We start from the raw sequence: 23,326 nt of genomic DNA, 5'->3' as shown, positions 1-23,326 counted from the left end.
CATGGACTTCTACAAGCCAACAGCACCCAGATTTCTTTGATTCTGATTTTTGTTACTTAGTAGTGGGGGAGTTTGTTCAGGATATGGTCAGAGTAACAGGAACATGGACAGTTCTCTCTCCTCTGGCTGGTCAGATATAACATTCAGCAAGCAGAAGGGATAGCAGGAATGTTCCTATGGCTCAGGCTCCTGCACCCTGTCGTTATAAACATCTCTTAATCCTGGTCACATTTGACATCCGCTGTTAGGATACACCGGGATAATGCAGGTATAAATCTGCAGGAAGGACACAGTCACAGTGACATGGCGCCTGCTGCGCGAACTCTCCTGCGCAGCCCAGACCATGTGCTTAATTGCCTTTCATTTGCAGGAAAGTGTGATTAGGTGCGCTGTGATCTTCAATCGACTCCGTTCACTGTTGCAGATCTCATCCAATTAAATGGCTAGAGAGGGAGATGAGCCACCGTACAGGGTTGGAGGAGAAAATTTTTGCTAGAGGGGAAAATAGAGTGCAAAGTATTTTAGACATCTGTTTTTATTCTGATACAAAGTGTTTCAAAGTTTTTTTTTTTTTTTTTTATTTTGTGCATTTTTTGATTCAGCACTAAAAAAATAAATGAACAAAACAATAAAAAATGAATAAATATTAATCGTTGGAAAAAAATAATTAAAGAAAAAAAAATTAGCATGGAAATAAGTTAAAGGGAGAAGAGAAAGAAGGAGTAAATTAGGGTTCATTAGGGTAAAGCAAGGGTTAATAAAGGGTTCGCTGGGAACGCATTTTATTTAAAAAAAATCCATCTATCATTCAGATATCTATCTATTATAGTTTCTATGTATGCTTGTATGTATTTATATACAGTGGGTAAAATAAGTAGTGAACAGGTCACCATTTTTCTAGGTAAATACACTGCTCAAAAAAATTAAAGGAACACTTTGAAAACACATCAGATCTCAATGGGGAAGAATATCATATATCATGCTGGATATCTATACTGATATGGACTGGGTAATGTGTTAGGAACGTAAGGATGTCTCATCGTTTGATGAATATGAACATTATCAACCTACAGAAAACTGAATTCAAAGACACCCCGAAAATCAAAGTGAAAAAATGATGCAGCAGGCTAGTCCATTTTGCTGAAATTTCATTGCAGCAACTCAGAATGGTCCTCAGTAGTTTGTTTGGCCCCCAGGTGCCTGTAGGCATGCCTGACAACATCGGGGCATGCTCCTAATGAGACAACAGATGGGGTCCTGGGGTATTTCCTCCCAGATCTGGACCGGGGCATCACTGAGCTTCTGGACAGTTTAAGGTGCAACCTGGTGGTGTCAGATGAGCCAAAACATGATATCCCAGAGGTGATTGGATTTAAGTCACGCGAGCGTAGGGGCCATTCAATGGTATTAATTCCTTCATCTTCCAGGAACTGCCTGCATACTCTCGCCACATGAGGCCGGGCATTGTCGTGCACCAGGAGGAACCCAGAACCCACTGCACCAGCGTAGGGTCTGACAATGGGTCCAAGGATTTCATCCCGATACCTAATGGCAGTCAGGATGTCATTGTCTAGCCTGTAGAGGTCTGTGCGTCCCTCCATGGATATGCCTCCCCAGACCATCACTGACCCACCACCAAAATGGTCATACTGAATGATGGTACAGGAAGCATAACGTTCTCCATGGATTCTCCAGACCCTTTCACGTCCGTCACATGTGCTCAGGGTGAACCTGCTCTCATCTGTGAAAAGCACAGGATGCCAGTGGCGGACCTGCCAATTCTGGTGTTCAATGGCAAATGCCAATCGAGCTCTATGGTACCAGGCAGTGAGCACAGGGCCCACTAGAGGACGTTGGGCCTCAGACCACCCTCATGAAGTCTGTTTGATTGTTTGGTCAGAGACATTCACACCAGTGGCCTGCTGGAGGTCATTTTGTAGGACTCTGGCAGTGCTCATCCTTTTCCTCCTTGCACAAAGGAGCAGATACCGGTCCTGCTGATGGGTTAAGGACCTTCTAAGGCCCTGTCCAGCTCTACTACAGTAACTGCTTGTCTCCTGGAATCTCCTCCATGCTCTTGAGACTGTGCTGGGAGACACAGCAAACCTTCAGGCAATGGGACGTAATGATGTGCCATCCTGGAGGAGTTGGACTGCCTGTGCAACCTATGTAGGATCCAGATATGGCCTCATGCCACCAGTAGTGACACTGACCATAGCCAAATGCAAAACAAGTGAAATACAGTCCGAAAATATGAGTAGGGAAAAAAATGTCAGTGGCCTCCACCTGTAAAACCATTCCTGTTTTGTGGATCGTCTCATTGTTGCCCATCTAGTGCACCTGTTTATTTCATGAACACCAAAGCAGCTGAAACTGATTAACAACCCCCTCTGCTACTTAACTGACCAGATCAATATCCCAGGAGTTTCATTGACTTGATGCTAGACTCTGATTAAAAAGTGTTTATATTTCTAGTCTATATTTCTAAAGGTGCTATTGACAAGAAAGTTTTACCACGTGTCGGTAACAACCTATGCAATCCGTACATACAAAGAAACCAAAACAAACAGGTTCTTATTTTACCCGCTATATTGCTCTTTATATGTCTGTCTGTCTATTACAGTATATCTCTCCCCGTCTGTCTGTCTATCTATCTATCTATCTATCTATCTATCTATCTATCTATCTATCTATCTATCTCTCTATCTATGATATCTATCTATCTATCTATCTATCTATCGCATCTATCTATCTGTCTATCTATCTATCGCATCTATCTATCTATCTATCTATCTATCTATCTATCTATCTATCTATTATCTATCTATCTATCTATCTATCTATCTATCTATCTATCTATCTCTCTATCTATGATATCTATCTATCTATCTATCTATCTATCTATCTATCTATCTATCTATCTATCTATCTCTCTATCTATCTATCTATCTATCTATCTATGATATCTGTCTATCTATCTATGATATCTGTCTATCTATCTATCTATCTATCTATCTATCTATCTATCTATCTATGATTATCTATCTATCTATCTATCTATCTATCTATCTATCTATCTATCTATCTATCTATCTATGGTATCTGTCTATCTATCTATCTATCTATCTATGATATCTATCTATCTATCTATCTATCTATCTATCTATCTATCTATCTATCTATCTATCTATCTATCTATCTATCTATCTATCTATCATATCTATCTATCTATCTATCTATCTATCTATCTATCTATCTATCTATCTATCTATCTATCTATCTATCTATCTATCTATCATGTCTGTTGTCTAACTTTCTAGCTATCTGATATCCATCTGTCTATTATCTCCTAGATTGTAAGCTCTAACGAGCCGGGCCCTCTGTTTCCTCTTGTACCAAATTGTATTGTAACTGTAATGTCTACCTTCATTTTGTAAAGCGTTGAGCAAACTGTTGGCGCTATATAAATCCTGTATAATAATAATAATAATAATAAAAGCAGCAGGAAGAGATTGCCTATGTAATAAATAAATATGTCTTCCCCGTAAACATATACAGGTATAATCGCACATTTTAGAATGAGGAAAAATGTTTATAAACATGAGCAGATACTCATAGAATCACTTCCACCAAGCTGATCTCCTCCATATATAAATCTGTTAATGTTAATCTGATATCGTATCCTTTGATTGGTTGGTGTTATGTAACCAGTGAATGGCATCCTAGAAGTTTCACCCAGTTGTGTGCTGACTGTCCCTGCACTGCACTCTGATGAATCTCCAAACAATGCTTCATCCTCTCGTTTAACCCGTTAAGGGGAGGCGCCTTTAATGAGCGTACAATTAGTGATGGCTAATTTCCCTCTTGTCGTGAATTAGATGCTTTACACATACATTATCCATTATTAGAGACACGTAATTAGAAGACATTTAATTAGCAGCTAGTTCTGCCTATAATTAAATTATAGAAACTGAGCTATGAAAATGGAGTAGTCCTTGAACTGCCACGGAAGAGGCCATACATGAGGGGCACTGCTGTGTTGTAGGCCCAATGTGGAGAGTAAGCTCCTCTGGTGCAGAGACTGATGTGATCGGGTCAATGTTCTCTGTACAGCACTATGGAATATGTCAGCGCTATAGAAATGTATAATAATGGTGTGTGACTGTGATGGCACATTAGCATGTAAGCTCCTCTGGTGCAGAGACTGATGTGATTGGGTCAGTGTTCTCTGTACAACACTGCAGAATATGTCAGAACTATATAAATGAATAGGTGTATGACTGTGGTGGGGACATTGGAGTGTAAGCTCTTCTAGTGCAGTGACTGATGTGAACAGCTCAGTGTTCTCTGTACAGCACTGCAGTATATGTCAGAGCTATAGAAATGTATAATAATAATGGTGTGTGACTGCGGTGAGACATTAGAGTGTAAGTTCCTTTGGTGCCGAATTTGATGTGAATGGTTACAATGTGTTGGGTATATTCAGTTTTGAAATTTTTAAATGATAAAGCTTTTGTTGTAACCTTAACCTGTGGCCGCTCACTTAAACATGTGTGCTGGCAAAAAGGTGGATGTTAATGCCCACATGTGTACATATGTGTCACTGGGCGGCTGATGTTCATGTGCTGAGATTGTTCTTCCAGCACAGAGACTTGGTCCCAACTACTGTCCGTCTTCTGATCATGTGAGCAATGTAACAGCCAATCATAGTGATCACATGATTGATGACCCTTCCCTGGGCGTTTGGCAGCTTTTAAAGGGATGCCAGGGTGGACAGGAAAGGGTTAAAAGGAAACATTATAATGATTCATTTTCCTCAGTTCACATTGAAAATGTTCTCAGTGTTTTGCTTTGTTACGTTGTTCCAGGTGTTAATTATGATATTATTATAAATAATAAATTGATATTATTTCTTTTATAGTATCCTTTTTTTTTCGTTCCTTGCAGCAACTCATGCGAGAGCGTCAGCAGATGGCGAGTCGTCCTTTTGCATCCGTGGACGTGACGCTAGAAGTGGGAGCAGAGCAGGTGGAATATTTACGAGCACCGGTGGAGGTAGGAGCTGCCAATTCCGTCTTGCTTTACCAACGATATGGAAACCCTGTACGATCTTAGTAATCACTGAAATTGTGTTGGCTAACAGCAGCAGTTTTAGAAGGCCAGGGATGAAAGGAGCCCGGCCTGTCGCCTCGATGTCACTAGACACAGTAGAGTGTGCCCGCTGTTTTCTTGCAGCTGCCGCTCTTTAAACATGTTCACACCTCATTTATTCGGATCACCTTGTTTCCGAACGCACCTTTATTAGTTGTTTTCTGTGTGTGAAGCCGCACTTCAGCGCTGCCTCTTCATTTGGGAGTTTGAAGGAGTATCAGCGCCGAGCGATGTTTTCATTTGCAGCTAATGGCCGTGCTATCGACTCTCTAGCTGTCTTAATGGAAGGGAGAAAGTGGAAATTGCTGTGCGTAGTGTTACAAGAATGCAATCGCCCGTGAAATGGGCCCTTTACTGTCATCCACAAAGAGGCAGAAACATGCAAAGATCACAAATGGCCCGCTGTGATTTACAATGTACCACGTTCCTCGCCGCAACATCAGTCTGATTTTTTTTATAAAACGCAGAAAGGAGGCAAGGGGTGGCAAGGTGGTCAGCATTCTTCTGTCCTCTTCATGGTAAAACATAAAACAGATGTTTAAAGTGAATGTCTTCAGTCTGTAGTTTGTGTAACTCCCCTAGTTCACCGCTGAGGGGTGACTACCCATGTGTACCTCTGGGATCACCACCCATGTATATCTCCTTGGGGTCTGTGCCCATGTGTACCTCCCCATGTGTGTGCCTCCTATTTTTTCTTTACTATTCTATTTATTTATTACGCACTCCCACGTTTTGTCACTTTTTACTTTACTTATGTGTGTGTTTTTCACGGATGGAGGGTGTGGGTCCTCGGGCCTACCCTGAAGTCTAGGGGGAGGATGTGTGGCCTTTTGGTTCCTTCCTCCCCTGATCCCTAGGGGGCTTTCTCTTCGGGAGAGCCCCCTTGCCTAGTACTGGATGTCCGGCTTCGGCTGGGCATAAGGAACGGTGGTCCACCAGGCCTTTTGGCCAGGAGGACCAAATGGGAACCTTGTCCCTGTCAGGAGCTTCGTGCCCCGGGGGATCAGGGTAACGGTCCAACCCTTCCGGGGGTAGGACAAACACACCCCTAAGTGCACTTTTTCGTGTGGTGTTCGCACTTGCACATTTTTTGTGAACACTTACGGGTTTTTCGTTAGTGTTTGCACGTTTGCGGAAAAAAAAAAAAAAATGTGTGTGCCTCCCTAGAGTGACCCCCATTTGTACCTTCCTGGGGTGACTGCATATGTCTACCTTTCAGGGGTCACTACCTGTGCATGTCTTCCCTGGAATCACCACTCATTTATACATCCCTGGGGTTCATTGCCCATATGTACCTCCCCCTGTGTGTGTCTGCGTGGGGTGTCTAACTGTGTGTATTTTCCTGGGGTGACTGCCTGTGCATACCTTTTTGGGTGACTGCCCATGTGTACCTTTCAGGGTTACTACCCGTGTGTATCTCCCCCAGGATCACTGCTCATTTGTACCTCCCTGGGGTCAGCGTTCATGTGTACTTCCTAGGGGTTACCACCCATGTCTGCCTCCCAGGGGTCATTACCCTTGTGTATCTCCCACGGGATCACTGATCACGTGTACCTCCCTGGGGTCAGCGGTCATGTGTACCTCCTCAGGGTTACCACCCATGTCTACCTCCCAGGGGTCATTACTCTTGTGTATCTCCCACGGGATCACTGATCACGTGCACCTCCCAGGGGTCATTACTCTTGTGTATCTCCCCCGGGATCACTGATCACGTGTACCTCCCAGGGGTCATTACTCTTGTGTATCTCCCCCGGGATCACTGATCACGTGTACCTCCCTGGGGTCAGCGGTCATGTGTACCTCCTCAGGGTTACCACCCATGTCTACCTCCCAGGGGTCATTACCCTTGTGTATCTCCCCCGGGATCACAGATCATGTGTACCTCCCTGGGGTCAGCGTTCATGTGTGTACCTCCTCAGGGTTGCCACCCATGTCTACCTCCCAGGGGTCATTACTCTTGTGTATCTCCCCCGGGATCACCACCCTTGTGGGCTTCCCTGAGTGACTCTCGTTGTTTGCCTCCCAGTGGTCACTGCTCATGTGTGCCTTCCCAGGGTCACTGCCTGTGTATACTGTGCCTGCTGAAATCTTTTTTTTTTTTTTAAATGAATTATGATACATGTTAATGTATATTTTTATTGTCTAAAAATTCAGGAGGCTTTCTTAAAATACAGAAAACAAATTCAGGAGGCTTTCCTTTTTCATCTTTATTTTCCTTTCACTTCTCTTGCTCTATGTTGTGTGTATCATAAGAAGTTGCCATTTTTTAAATCCTTGTTTTTGCAGCCACTTCCTATCTACATGCATTCCAGCCATGGTTGCATGGCAATTCTCAGGGTGGGATTCCTGATGGCGACAACAGAGGCAACGTGTGTAATGTGTCTTTAAATGGTTATTTGTAGTCTGGAAGCCTGTGTGACAGGGTGTCAACGCAGAGCACAACTGGAGACAGGGAAAAAGTGTTGTCACCCTATAACAGGGAATGCCCATACAAGAACCTTCATGGAAGGGTCACCGGAGATTATTAAGGAAAGCAGCACAGTGGCTGAGTGGATAGCACTTCCGCCTGGCAGTACTAGGGTTGTTGGTTCAAACCCCAACCACAGCACCACCTGCCTGGAGTTTGCATGTTCTTCCTGTGCCTGCGTGGGTTTCCTCCAGGTTCTCCAATTTCCTCTCACACTCCAAAGATATATTGGTAGGTTAATTGGCTCCTGTTTAAATTGTCCCTAGTATGTGTATGTATGAATGTAAGTTAGGGACCGTAGATTGTACGCTCCTTGAGGGTAGGGACTGATGTTAGTGTATAATATATGTAAAGCGCTGCGTACATTGATGGTGTTTTATAAGTACTTGTAAGAAATAAAAATAAATAAAGCAGTATAGTTGAATAAAATAACACTTTTTAATTGTTTCATTGTTTAATGAGAATGAAGTCATTAAATAGGCTTACATGTAGTTCCACCTGGAGTTCTCCTTTAAACTTAGCGGATCTGTGTTCTGGGGGTCCTCCGTTAGCCATTACTTAATTGGAGCCGACATTCTTCAGCTTTATCTGTCTTCTGGGTTTGTTTGCTCAAGTCAGCTCTTGTCATATTGTAAGACGAGTCAGTAAACAGCGCAGAGTTGTTTATAGGAGCCATGATCTGGGTCTGGGCCACCTCATCTATATCGCAGCTGGAACTCATATCACCTCCTTCGCCATCTACCTGATTTTACTGGATTATATAAACAGCGCAACTCCACGAATGGTGATCAGGAATTCCTAGACAGGCTTGTTTACAGGAAATGTTTATTTCTATAATGGAATGGAAGACGTGTACCAATACTGGGCTGAGATCAGTTATGGGGAATGTTGTATGAGGGGCCTCACCTTAAACAGGAGCACAATGGATACATCAGGTTGAATTCAAAAAGGGGAATTAAAGCGGTATGAAACATAAAAATATTATATTGCAGCTAACCGATTCCTATATGTGATGGCTGCATTAGTTTTCATTTTTATTTATTTCTTCTATTTTCATCTGGTGAACCAGCCAATAAGTCTGTTTTTGTTCAGAAGCACAAGCTCCCCAGCAGAATGTATCCGTTTACAAGGAAGAGACAAACCATTTAACACTGACAGGGGTGATTAAAATGATCAGATTTTATTTATTTATGTAAAACCTTTACCTCAAAAGAGAAAAAAAAACTGTTTGCTGTAGTAGACTATAAAGCAGATTATAAAGCATTAGCTGGAGTTTGGCTTCAATCTCTTAGATTGTAAGCTCTAACAAGCAGGGCCTTCTGTTTCCTCTTGTACCAAATTGTATTGTAACTGTATTGTCTTCATTTTGTAAAGCTCTGCACAAACTGTTGGCGTTATATAAATCCTGTATAATAATAATAATTTGTTAAGTGTATTTAAATCTGCTAATTCATTTAACACAACCCTCACCCCCAGACTGACAAGGCTGCTGTCTGCTGTGCCTCCTGTGCTCACTCCAAAGGTGTCTCACTAATATAGGAGATGTGTTACTGGCCAGATCACAATGTGAAAACCGAGGTAGAAAGGCAAAGAAATGAAGACTAATGCAGCCACAACATCTAAGGATTGGTAAGCTGCAATATATTACATTTTTGGTTCTGATAATCAGGAAACTGGCATGAGTAGCGTGCATTACATTAACTGAACAGATAGACCTGTTGCAGGTCTATCTGAGCCACCAATGTCAGTTTCTATTTCAGAGTGAAATAGAAACTTTGGATGGTTTTTTCACCTAATAATTATAGTGAACTGCTGCAGAGCTCCACTAGGTCTCAGACCTGGCATACGGAATATGAACTGTCAGTAGATCACTTCAGTTGAACTTCCCTCTGTGCTGTATCTGTCAAAGACACAGCATAGAGCAGGGAGAAGATCACTCCTAAATAACAAAGGGGCTTACATTATTTTTAATTGGGAGCTGCAGTTTAGAAGAAACATAAAGCCTGCACCTATCTTTATTTCCTCCCAAAGTGTTATTCGTGCTCTGTGCTCCTTTTCACATGTTTTATAGAGGCTCTCCTTGACCCCTGTGGCTGAAAATAAGCTTGGTGTTTACAGAGCTCAGTAGCTCATGCTGGAACAGAGGCATACAAGCAGTAGGGATGAGCGGACAATTTTGCCCAACTTGATTTTACTACAAAATTACTCATTTCAAAATCATCAAAATTGGTCTTTGACTTTATCTTGCGGCAAAGTGAGGTGAAATTATTTCGGACCAAAAAGTGTTTGTTTTTTTTAACCAGTGAGCTCTCAGCCCTGTACACCCCCTGTAGCAGCATTACATTTCTGCTATAGGCCTCTTTATTCAGCATCAACTGTCATTACCTAAAGCAGCAGTAATAAACCCAAAACTGAAAATGTAATATATTCCAACTTACCAATCATTAGATGTGGTGGCTGCAGTTTTCACCTGGTGATTTGGCGATTAACATGGCTTTTGTATTAAGCAGGCCATAGATAACTCAAGTATTTTTGATCTGCCAGCGGGTTGATTGATAGAAAGTGAAGCTGTTTCTTTTTGTACATGAACTGTGCTCACTAGCTATCCCATAGTGCTCTGAGAATCCCATGAATCAGCAGGTCTCTGGCAGCAATACACGCTTAGTTTACTGTATCTATTGAGGAGCAGTGTTGTGCCTCTAGAACTGGAGAGCTTAACACCTTCCTCTCTCCTCATCTCTATAACATAGAGGAGAGGGGTCCTGTAGTCCTCAGAGAGAGCTGGGAACAATATGACTGAAAAGAGTGCAGCACAGGTAGGGAAAACAGGAATTTATAGACTCAATCTGACCATAGATGGATCAAATATCACCCTTTTCAGCAAGGACTGGCCAAGATTTGATCCATCTGTGGGCAGGCTGTTTGTAGTGAAGTCGATCATTGATCGACTTCAGTACACCCAGACTGTGGAGTTTTTCGCATGCGATTACTACCGGCAGCTATAGCCATCAGCAGTAATCATTGTGTTTTGTCAACAGAGTAGGCTCCCCACTGGCAGAACACAACAGCACTGTGGGAGAGATTCCCCCATCAACACTGACTGAGTTGTTGGGGGAATCGAGTGATTTTGTTTCCTGAAATCTGTGGTTGCAGTAAAGAAAATTGCATCATCTATGGCTTGCCTTACAGGATTTTTTTTTTTTTTTGCACTTATCAACAGATAACAAAACGATTTCAGTTGTATATTTAAAGCAGAATTCTTGAAGATTTCTCACTGGCCCAGTGACATCTCATGTGGGTCCTCTACTATATAAGCAGATTTACGTGAGCACTGCTCAGTCTTCAAGTACTGTGAACCCCACCTGCGTGTTGACATGCCTCGGGGGGGGGAATATACAATAGGCTGGGCTCACAGAGTGTCTTTCTGCCCATAGAGGATTGCCAGTGCTGGACCAAGGAGGAAGTCAGGGACAGCTTTAGAGTAGTGATGACTGGCAATACTTTGTTTATGCAGACTAGAAAGGGAATCTACAAATTAAAATAAATCCTGGAGTTCTACCTACACAGACCAAGATCAAGCAAGTAAGAGAAGTTCACTGTGAGTGTTTATGTACACTTCAAATTCAGCTATGACTGGTTCTCTTTAATTGGGAGCCTGTATATTCATTAGATGCAAACGCAGACAATAAAATTGTATTTCTTCAGCTTGTAGGGAAATTTGCTGATCACAGAGGCTTCAGATAACAGAAAGAACTCATCTTGTAATTAGTTACTTTGTTGATGTTTAGCGGATCCCATAAATGCTGCGTAAATTTCCACCAAACTCCGGATTAAATGTAAACAACCGATCGCGGCTGCCATTATGGTAATTATGGTTTGCAGATTGATCCGTTCTAACGAGCAGTCAATCTTCAGAACATAATGACATTAATTGTGGCTGCGGTCAGAGTGTACATTTGATTTACACATTTGCATCGTTTTTTCTGGTAAGACAGAGGAATTATTCATTACAGCAATCTATAATACAGATTTCTGTCATTGTGTGTGCTGTGCACAGGTGAGGCCACTGCGGTGCTGAATTACTAAAAGGAAATAGACTGTGTACTTTGCAAAGTGCAGTTGCTCCAGAGCTTAGTAAATGAGCAGAAGCTCTGCTGACTTCCATCCCAGTAGAGGTTTCTCCACCCAGTATGTAGTCCCCCCTCCCAGTACAGATTTCTCCCCCACCAGTACAGCTGCCACCAGTACGTTCATTGCCCTGCCACTCCTTCTAATCACCACTACCAATACAGCTCCCCCTCTGTAAAATGCCAAGAGATTTTCCCCCACCACTGCAGTTCCCCCAAATACAGCTTCCCATCCTACCACCACCAGTACAGCCACCCCCCCCCCCCCCCCCAGCAAAGATCCCCCCCTCCACAATACAGAATCAATACCTCCAGCTCAGACCTCCCCTCTACCCATCCCACCAGTACAGGTCCTCCCATTCCATCCATGAAATCCACTCACCAGACAAAGCATTTCAAAGAGAGGGGAAGTCCTCCCACAGCTGTGTCATGTGATCAGAGCCGAGGAAGAACTATGCCCAACCCCTTACTTGGTGTGTGTCTCCGTGTTTCCGTGTCTCAGTACTACTCTCTTTTCAAGCTACCTTTAATGCTGCACTGCTGTGCAAAGTTACCTTTACAGAGTGCGCTCCTTAATTCTAAAGAAGACACAGAGGGGCGCCAGACTAAGTGCAGTATTAAGACAAGTCTGGCGCCCCTCTGTGTCTTCTTTACATACAGCAGCTAGAGCTTCAGCTTCACTCTGGATGGTGCTGCTGCTGGTGTCTATATATTTTATAACAATGGACTTTTGATGGATTTACTATGGACTTTTAATGAGATTTTTTATGGTTATTTCTCCTACTTGGTCTCAAGCACTACGTGTTTCTTTAGCGCCTATCTCTCTTTTTCTTCCTTAATTCTAACACTTGCCAGCAATCCCCAGCTGTCAAAATGACAGCAATAGTGCCGCTGACAAAAAAACACACCATCTAATACTGTGTTTATACAGTATATACCCTTCAGAGATAGAGAGATACAAAATAACATTATTACTTTTTGTATTTATTATGTTTCATTCATCTGCAGAATATAAAGGGATGAGATTACATCTGCAGAATATAAAGGGGTGAGATTACATCTGCAGAATATAAAGGGGTGAGATTACATCTGCAGAATATAAAGGGGAGAGATTACATCTGCAGAATGTAAAGGGGTGAGATTACATCTGCATAACATAAAGGGATGAGATTACATCTGCAGAATATAAAGGGGTGAGATTACATCTGCTGAATATAAAGGGGTGAGATTACATCTGCATAACATAAAGGGGTGATATTACATCTGCAGAATATAAAGGGGTGAGATTACATCTGCAGAATATAAAGGGGTGAGATTACATCTGCATAACATAAAGGGGTGATATTACATCTGCAGAATATAAAGGGGTGAGATTACATCTGCAGAATATAAAGGGGTGAGATTACATCTGCATAACATAAAGGGGTGATATTACATCTGCAGAATATAAAGGGGTGAGATTACATCTGCATAACATAAAGGGGTGATATTACATCTGCAGAATATAAAGGGGAGAGATTACATCTGCATAACATAAAGGGGTGATATTACATCTGCAGAATATAAAGGGGTGAGATTACATCTGCAGAATATAAAGGGGTGAGATTACATCTGCAGAATATAAAGGGGTGAGATTACATCTGCATAACATAAAGGGGTGATATTACATCTGCAGAATATAAAGGGGTGAGATTACATCTGCAGAATATAAAGGGGTGAGATTACATCTGCATAACATAAAGGGGTGATATTACATCTGCAGAATATAAAGGGGTGAGATTACATCTGCATAACATAAAGGGGTGATATTACATCTGCAGAATATAAAGGGGAGAGATTACATCTGCATAACATAAAGGGGTGATATTACATCTGCAGAATATAAAGGGGTGAGATTACATCTGCAGAATATAAAGGGGTGAGATTACATCTGCATAACATAAAGGGGTGAGATTACATCTGCATAACATAAAGGGGTGAGATTACATCTGCAGAATATAAAGGGGTTAGATTACATCTGCAGAATATAAAGGAATATAAAGGGGTGAGATTACATCTGCAGAATATAAAGGGGTGAGATTACATCTGCATAACATAAAGGGGTGATATTACATCTGCATAACATAAAGGGGTGAGATTACATCTGCATAACATAAAGGGGTGATATTACATCTGCAGAATATAAAGTGGTGAGATTACATCTGCAGGTGATGTCCGTTAAAGCAACCTATCAAGTAAAACATTTTTTTTTTTCATAAAACTTGATCCTGTTTAGCTCCTTATTAACTCTTAGCTTACCTTCTTTGTTTTCTTATTCTTCAATTGGCTATTATTTTCCTCCCGATTTTTTATTTAATTTTATTATTTAAACGATTTTTCCTTTTTTACTCATTCTGTTGAATATATTTTTCTAGTGTCTAAATAAAAAAATGAAAAAAACCTCTTTGCAATGTTTTGTACTGGAATCATTATTTTAGCGTAATTTTAAATGAGAAAAACAGTAGAATAAAATGTATGCTTGTATCTACTATAAAAAATTTTTTTTTAAAGCCTAAGGGATTGATTTACTAAAACTGGAGAGTGCAAAATCTGGTTCTGCTCTGCATAGAACGCAATCAGCTTCAGCCTGGGTTCACACTTGTACAGTGCGGCATATTGCATGTGATTTGGACAGAAATCGCACCGCATTCCTGTGCAAATCACATGCGAATTCTGTGCAGTGTGATTTGAGCCAGACATTTTGTATAGCTCAAATCGCACTGCATCTGCACCATTAAGGTACAGGACCCTTTTTTTTGGTTTGCACTAGAATCTGATCACATGGGTATTCACACCTATGCGATCTGATTCTGCACATCGCACCGCGTTCTGCGGACTGATTTCAGAGTGTTGTTAACTTAACATACACACTTGCAGTGGTTCGCATGAATGAGGTGCGATTGTGATGCAGTGCTGAATTCCCACAGAAGCCGCTGCGAATTCTGCACTGCATCAGTGTGAACCCAGGCTCAAGGTGTTTTTGTCAAAGTTTAATTAAACAAGCTGAAGTTAGAACTGATTGGCTACCATGCACAGCTGCACCAGATTTTGAACTCTCCAGATTTAGTAATGCACCACTAACACCCCGGTCATATTGGGTGCGACTTGCAAATTGTATGCCAAGTCGCACCCCATTGTCCGCTATTAGAGCGGTCATATTGGTGCGGTTCCGACTTGGCCGGAGCCGCACCAATTTCTAAAGTAGTACATGTATTATTTTTATTGCTGTTTGCATAGACATCTGTGTCAGATGTCTTACAAATCGCACCTCAAATCGGCAAGTCATCCGACTTTGAAATCGTGCTACTTCACTGTAAGTCGCACGATTTCAAAATCGGATTTGATGTGATCGGGGTGTAAGTGTAGCTAGAATAGAATTAAAAACCCAGAAAAATCAGCACAAGGGACATAACCCACAGTAAGCAGGATGTGTCCCTTGTGCGGAGGTCTCTTTTTTTCATTGAAATCTTTCCTTATTTTTAGTCGCTGCATAACATATAAAATAAAATAATTTTTGCAAGACAATATCACCAAAACTATATATATGACTTTGTTATCTTAAGTAATTAAAAAGCTATTGCTGAATCAATAGGCTTATTGGCAAAATGTGAAAAAAACTCTGGTCCATAGGCAGTGCACAAGTGTGAGAGCTGAACTAGATAAGCTGAGTTCTGTTTTTAATTGAAAATGTTAAACCAGTTTTATTAGGCTCTTTACTCTGACTAGCTGCAGAGTATTTTTATATTGTTCTGCTGTGTAAAAAAATCACTGTACTCACTGACGTTCCTCTATATTATTCTGCCCATCTCTGCACTGACTCTGCAATCCTTCCCCGAGAGAGATTCACGTTTGTTTAAGTAAATATTGTAAATCTGGTGATGGATTTATTGATGTATCCGGAGTTACAGGTCTCTGCTTAGCACAATCGATCCAGCGCTCTGAATGATGCTTTCTAGAGGAATATAGAGCCGAGGTACGTTGTATCTCATCAGAAGGCGATTGTGAGGAGTGATTGATTTTGCACGTGACTTGCGTTCATCTTCTGTGTCACCAATACGAGGAAACGTGGCACCAGACAAGGAGACAATGGAGGAGATACAAAAACATCTCTACGTCTCTCTGACTACCAAAAAATTTCCACCTTCATGGGAAATTATATATTACTATATTATATAAGATTATAAAAGGTTTTATATTATTAATAACCGAAATGTGAAATTCTGTGGGGGAAAAAAAAAATGGCAGCAAAGTCAAATCAATGACTGCACTCTGATAGTTTCTTCTTCCGCATCCACCGGGTGGAGGAAAGTAGAAATTATTTGTAGGATTTTTAAAAACATTTTCAGAAGAAATGTATTTTTTTATTATCATTAAGATATTTTTGTAAATTAGATTATGGCAAAACATATTGAATGCTGCGTGGAGACACAGTTGTCACAGAAGTGCTTCGGTGTCACTAGAGGACATGGGGGGGGGGGCACTTGGAGTCACTATATGACACAGGATACTCAAGGAAGCACCAGAATTATGGGGGTGTACTGGGGAGATGATACAGAGTGCTCTGGGCTGATTTTGGAGTAATTAGATGACACAGCATGCTCTAGATCACATGTGTCAAACACAAGGCCTGGGGGCCTAATCTGGCCCGCCAAGCCATTTCCTATGGCCCTCACACCCAGGGCTTTTTTAGCCAAAAAGTGGCAGAGTTGTGCAGAGGTCAAAGCTGAAAAGGAGGAGGTGTAAAGGAGATGTGGACAGCCCTTGAAAGAGAGCTGAACCTTGCACTCTGTGCATAGCACACCCCTAAGCCCTGCACTCTGTACACAGCACACTTCTGATCTCTGCACAACACATACTTGTAAACTATGCACTCTGTACGTAACACTCCTGAACTCTGCTTACATAGTCTGACAGATACGAAGTAGGATGAAGGCAACCTAATGCTGATGCGGCCCGTGATGAAATTGAGTTTGTCACTCCTGCTGTAGATGCACTCAGTCATGGGATGCACACAAGGGGATGCTGGGCTTACCAGATGACAAAGGATCCTCCAGGGTGTTGTGTATGCTGGGTGTAATTCTCCGTATCTGCTTTTATTCTGTATGTATGGACTCTGCACAGTCCCACTTCTCCTGTCCTGGATGCCGCGTGTAATTCTCAGTATCTGCTTTTATTCTGTATGTATGGACTCTGCACAGTCCCACTTCTGTCCTGTATGCCGGGTGTAATTCTCGGTATCTGTCCTTATTCTGTATGTATGGACTCTGCACAGTCCCACTTCTCCTGTCCTGTATACCAGGTGTAATTCTCGGTATCTGTCCTTATTCTGTATGTATGGACTCTGCACAGTCCCACTTCTCCTGTCCTGTATACCGGGTGTAATTCTTAGTATCTGCTTTTATTCTGTATGTATGGACTCTGCACAGTCCCACTTCTCCTGTCCTGTATACCGGGTGTAATTCTTAGTATCTGCTTTTATTCTGTATGTATGGACTCTGCACAGTCCCACTTCTCCTGTCCTGTATGCCGGGTGTAATTCTCAGTATCTGCTTTTATGCTGTATGTATGGACTCTGCACAGTCCCACTTCTCCTGTCCTGTATGCCGGGTGTAATTCTCAGTATCTGCTTTTATTCTGTATGTATGGACTCTGCACAGTCCCACTTCTGTCCTGTGTGCCGGGTGTAATTCTCAGTATCTGTCCTTATTCTGTATGTATGGACTCTGCATAGTTCCACTTCTCCTGTCCTGTATGCCGGGTGTAATTCTCAGTATCTGTCCTTATTCTGTATGTATGGACTCTGCATAGTTCCACTTCTCCTGTCCTGTATGCCGGGTGTAATTCTCAGTATCTGTCCTTATTCTGTATGTATGGACTCTGCACTGTACCACTGTGTAATTCTCAGTATCCATTACTCCTCTTGTACTGTGCACTTCCATTCTGCACCATGTGGGGCCCCCCTCTGCGCTCCCATCACAGGAAGGAGACTTGAGAACTTGTCACGGTTTGCTGATGACTCCGGTGAGAGTTCTGGGAATGAACGCTGCTCTCTGTATTAATATTTTACTCCATAATGGATTTTATGGGGAAAGAGGTCTGCGCAATAAATCACGTATAACGATATCCTGAGATTACATTAGGATAATGCGTTCACTGCGTCGCGGGTCATGTAGAAATTACTCTGTGTAAACTTTTACGACGTGGTGGAGAAATATTAGGAAAGCTCAGAGGGTGTCAAGATGCAGCAACACCTGTGAGGTGTTTCTTGAGGTCGCATGGTGCTAAATTTGCCAGTTGTCAGGAGACATATTGAGGGGGGTAGAAAAAAACCAGAACCCCCTTCTGTCTCAAAATATGCCTTCTTTTACCATAGGTGCATTCCATTCCTAGATCTTCCTTCCATCTCTAGATCTACCTTCCATCCCCAAATCTGCCTTTTTTTCCCCCAGACTTGCCTTCTGCCTCCAGATCTGCCTTCTTTCACCAGATCTGCCTTCCATTCCTAGATCTACCTTACATCCCCAAATCTGCCTTCTGTGCCCAGATTTGCTTGCCGTCTCCAGATCTGCTTTCCATTCCTAGATTTTCCTTCCATCTCTTGATCTTCCTTCTGTCTCTAGATCTTTCTTCTTTCCCAAAATCTGCCTTCTGTCAACAGATTTGCCTTTCCTCCCCAGATTTTTCTTTTGTCCCCAGATCCACCATTAAACCCTACATCTTCCTTCCTTTCCCAGATTGCCATATCTACTTTCCATCTTCAGATCTGCCTTCTTTCACCAGATTTGCCTTCAATCCCTAGATCTTCCTTCAGTCTTCAAGTCTGCTTTCTCCCCAGATCTTATATCTCTCTCCAGGTCTTCCTTCTGTTCCCAGATCTGACATACATCCCTAGATCTGCCTTTCATCCCAAGGTCTGCCTTCATTCCCTAGATTTTCCTTCCTACTCAAGTCTGCTTTGTGTCCCCAGATCTTCCTTCTGTCTGCAGATCTTCCTTCTGTCCTCAGATCGTCCTTCTGTCAACCGATCTTTCCATCCTTTCCTAGATCTTCCTTCCGTCCTCACGTCTGCCTTCTGTTCCCATATCTTCCATCCATCCATAGATCTTCCTTCCTTAGATCTTCGTTCCTTTCCCAGATTTGCCTTCTTTCGCGAGATCTGCCTACCATGCCTATATCTTCCATCCTCAAGTCTGCCTTCTGTCCCCAGATCTGCATTCCGACTCCAGATTTTCCTTCTGTTCCCAGATCTGCCGTCCATCCCTAGATTTTCCTTCTTTCACCGGATCTGCCTTCCAATCTTAGATCTTCCATTTGTCCTCAAATCTGCCTTATGACCCCAGATCTTCTTTCCATCCCCAGATCTCTCACCAGACCTGCACAGATCAGCAGAAGAATTTGCCTAGGTTATAGAGGACCCCTGCAAAATTTTTTTTGTCAATTAATTTGCTATTGAACTATTGACTTTGTTTTCATGCTTGCACAGTTGTCCCGACTCCTCTCCTGTACTGAAATGGCTTACTCTGATTTCACTGCACACTGTGAGCTTCTCACAATGTGCATTAGAAGCTGCAGCAAGTCAGATAGAGCCCGCCTCATTTCTTGGATGGAGGATGTTCAGCATCATCTAGGCTTTCCTTCAAAGCTTTGCTGAACCTGGCCTGTCCCTTTCATTGGATTTCAGTTCTTTCAGTCATGGAGGCTCGGCTTTACATCTGGACATTACCTAAGGCTTTCTGCATGCAAATATAGTCTGTCTAGGAATACCCACTCCTCCAACTAACTTATCTACCCATCAAGTCGAATTACTATTTGCAAAACTCCTCCCAAGAGCCATCCTACTACTTGCATCAGGACTGTGGACTCTTGATTGGATGTGTTGTGATGTTTTTAGAAAGTACAACACTCTGCAGGTCCCTCCCACCAGCCATGATCTGCCTGTAATGCATATAGAAGCACAGAGAGCCATTAATGACTTTACTGAGCCTAAAGTTGGTTATGTAATGAAAAAATCTAATGTTTTGTTTAAAAATATCATTAGCATGTTGATGTGGGGGAAGGGGGGAAAACAAGGAAGGCAAAATATAAGCAAATTAAACTTCAGCTGCAAATAACATAACACCGTAGATGAAAGAAATATAAACATCTTTGGGGCTCTGGCTTTGATCTTATATGCACTTGCCTGATGTTGTGGTGTCAGAGCCCCCATTGTTCCCTACCCTAACATGTATTGCAGCCCTGTGGGGGACATCTCACATGCTGCTCCCTTGACATCTACAAAGATGCGGCAAATTTGTAGGCATCAATAAAGAGTCCTTTTGAGTTTTAGAGAGAATTCGAAGTCGCCTTTTGTGTCGTCTCAGCTCCATCATGTGATGAGCGCCTCTGCTGGGACTCCTTATAAGTGTTCCGGAATATTCCCAGATATATTTCAATCCAGATAATATTCATTTCCATCCCTCTCCCTGCAGAGATTCATTCCGAATGTCTCCTGTTCAGCGGTGTTCAGACAGACACCTCGGGTGAGACGATACGGCGCAGTCAGATGGTGCGAATGATGATGTACAGATGAAATGTGCGCCCAGCAGACATGGACGGGGCGCTCATAAATTTAGGAGAAAAACAAACTTATGCGCCAGGAAACACATGGAGTCTGCAATTTTGGGTCATAAACAGAGGCGGTTAGTCCTTATGTACTGATAATTTTCCTAACATTTCGCAGTGGGACCCCCGCCGCTACAGCCAGCTATAAAACATACATTTATTGCCTAGAATGTCAACATATCTCTTCTCCATGCAGATCACTGTGTCTCAGCATATCTCTCCTCATCCATGTACATCATTACGTTTCAGCATATCCTGTCCTCGACCATGTACAACCTTACGTCTCAGCATATCCACTCCTCATCCATATACATCACTGTCTCAGCATATCCACTCCTCATCCATGTACATCATAATGTCTCAGCATATCCGCTCCTCATCCATGTACATCAGTATGTCTCAGCATATCCGCTCCTCATCCATGTACATCAGTATGTCTCAGCATATCCACTCCTCATCCATGTACATCAGTATGTCTCAGCATATCCACTCCTCATCCATGTACATCACTATGTCTCAGCATATCTACTCCTCATCCATGTACATCACTACTGTATGTCTCAGCATATCCACTCCTCATCCATGTACATCACTACTGTATGTCTCAGCAAATCCACTCCTCATCCATGTACATCACTACTGTATGTCTCAGCATATCCACTCCTCATCCATGTACATCACTACTGTATGTCTCAGCATATCCACTCCTCATCCATGTACAGTTGCAAGAAAAAGTATGTGAACCCCTTGGGATTACGTGGAGTTTTGCATGAATTGGGCATAAAATGTGCTCTGAACGTCATCTAAGTCACAACAATAGAAGAACACAGTCTGCTGAACATAATACTACACAAACATTAGATGTTGCCATGGTTTAATTGCACATAACATGTAAACATTCACAGTGCAGGGAGGAAAAAGTATGTGAGGCCCTAGCTTAATGACTTCTCCCAGAGCTAATTGGAGCCAGGAGTGAGCCAACCTTGACTCCAATCAGTGTGATGATATTGGATGTGTTGCTGACAGCTGTCCTGCCCTTAAAAAACACACACCTGTTTTGGGTTTACTGTTTTCAAGAAGCACTGTCTGATGTGAACCATGCCTCGCAGAAAAGAGCTCTCAGAAGACCTACGATCAAGAATTGTTGACTTGCATGAAGTTGGAAAGGGTTACAAAAGTATCTCCAAAAGCCTTGATGTTCATGTGTCCACGGTAAGACAGACTGTCTACAAATGGAGAAAGTTTAGCACTGTTGCTACTCTCCCTTGGCGTGGTCGTCCTGTAAAAATGACTGCAAGAGCACAGCGCAGAATGCTGCATGAGGTAAAGAAGAATCCCAGAGTGTCAGCTAAAGACCTACAGAAATCTCTGGCACATGCTAACATTTTTGTTGACACATCTACAATAAGGAAAACATTAAACAAGAATGGAGTACATGGGAGGACACCACGGAGGAAGCCATTGCTGTCCAAAAAGAATATTGCAGCACGTTTGAAGTTTGCAAAAGAGCACCTGGATGTTCCACAGCACTACTGGCAAAATATACTGTGGACAGATGAAACCAAGATTGAGTTGTTTGGGAAGAACACACAACACTATGTGTGGAGAAAAAAAGGCACAGCACACCAACATCAAAACCTCATCCCCACTGTAAAACATGGCGGAGGGAGCATCATGGTTTGGGGCTGCTTTACTGCCTCAGGGCCTGGACGGATTGTTGTCATTGATGGGAAAATGAATTCCAGAGTTTATCAAGACATTTTGCAGGAAAACGTACGACCATCTGTCCGCCAACTGAAGCTCCGCAGAGGATGGGTGATGCAACAGGACAATGACCCAAAGCATACAAGTAGTTCAACAAAACAATGACTGCAACAGCACAGAATACGCCTTCTGGAGTGGCCCAGTCAGAGTCCTGACCTCAACCCGATTGAAATGCTGTGGCATGACCTTAAGAGAGCGATTCACACCAGACATCCCAAGAATATTGCTACACTGAAACAGTTTTGTGAAGAGGAGTGGTCCAAAATGACTCCAGATCGTTGTGCAGGTCTGATCTACAACTACAGGAAACGTTTGGTTGAGGTTATGGCTGTCAAAGGAGGGTCAACCAGTTATTAAGTCCAAAGGTTCACATACTTTTTCCTCCCTGCACTGTGAATGTTTACATGTTATGTGCAATTAAACCATGGCAACATCTAATGTTTGTGTAGTATTATGTTCAGCAGACTGTGCTCTTCGATTGTTGTGACTTAGATGACGTTCAGAGCACATTTTATGCCCAATTCATGCAAAACTCCACGTAATCCCAAGAGGTTCACATACTTTTTCTTGCAACTGTACATCTTTATGTCTCAGCATATCCACTCCTCATCCATGTACATCCGTGTGTCTCAGCATATCCACTCCTCATCCATGTACATCACTACTGTATGTCTCAGCATATCCAATCCTCATTCATGTACATCAGTATGTCTCAGCATATCCACTCCTCATTCATGTACATCAGTATGTCTCAGCATATCCACTCCTCATCCATGTACATCAGTATGTCTCAGCATATCCGCTCCTCATCCATGTACATCACTACGTCTCAGCATAGCAATCCTCATTCATGTACATCATTGCATGCCAGCATATCTGCTCCTCCTCCATGTACATCACTGTGTCTCAGCATATCCTCTCCGCGTCAATGTACAGTACATCTCTATGTTGCAGCTTATTAGGCATAACCCAGTTCAAGGGCCATGTTTTCCCCCACAAGGATGTACAGGTGTTCACTGCCTCCCCACGCAAACTGTCCTATCCTTGTCATTTGGGTCACAGCAACTGCACAGACACAGACACTGCTTCCAATTTGGCAGCCGCACACACCTGCACTCACACGGCTGTCAAATTGGGAGCAGTGGCTGTGTCCATCAGTGGTAAATGGCTCATCTTG

At 42.5% G+C, this 23,326-nt stretch overlaps 1 protein-coding gene across 2 annotated transcripts in view; it reads left to right on the top strand.

Annotated features, from left to right (window-relative positions):
• Nucleotides 1–23,326, top strand: part of ATRNL1 (attractin like 1) — an 857,293-nt gene that overhangs the window by 658,714 nt on the left and 175,253 nt on the right. For both annotated transcript variants that reach the window (XM_089653036.1, XM_089653035.1), the window contains exon 27: nt 4,948–5,055. In XM_089653036.1, the coding sequence (XP_089509162.1) occupies nt 4,948–5,055 (108 nt within the window). The remainder of the gene's footprint in view (nt 1–4,947; nt 5,056–23,326) is intronic.

This window comes from Staurois parvus, unplaced genomic scaffold (assembly GCF_062004578.1).
Source record: "Staurois parvus isolate SC_StPar_1 unplaced genomic scaffold, SC_StPar_1.0 ptg000697l, whole genome shotgun sequence".
Lineage (NCBI taxonomy): Eukaryota > Metazoa > Chordata > Amphibia > Anura > Ranidae > Staurois > Staurois parvus.
Note: the sequence above shows the minus strand (reverse complement) of the source record. Positions and strands in the feature narration are given on the sequence as shown.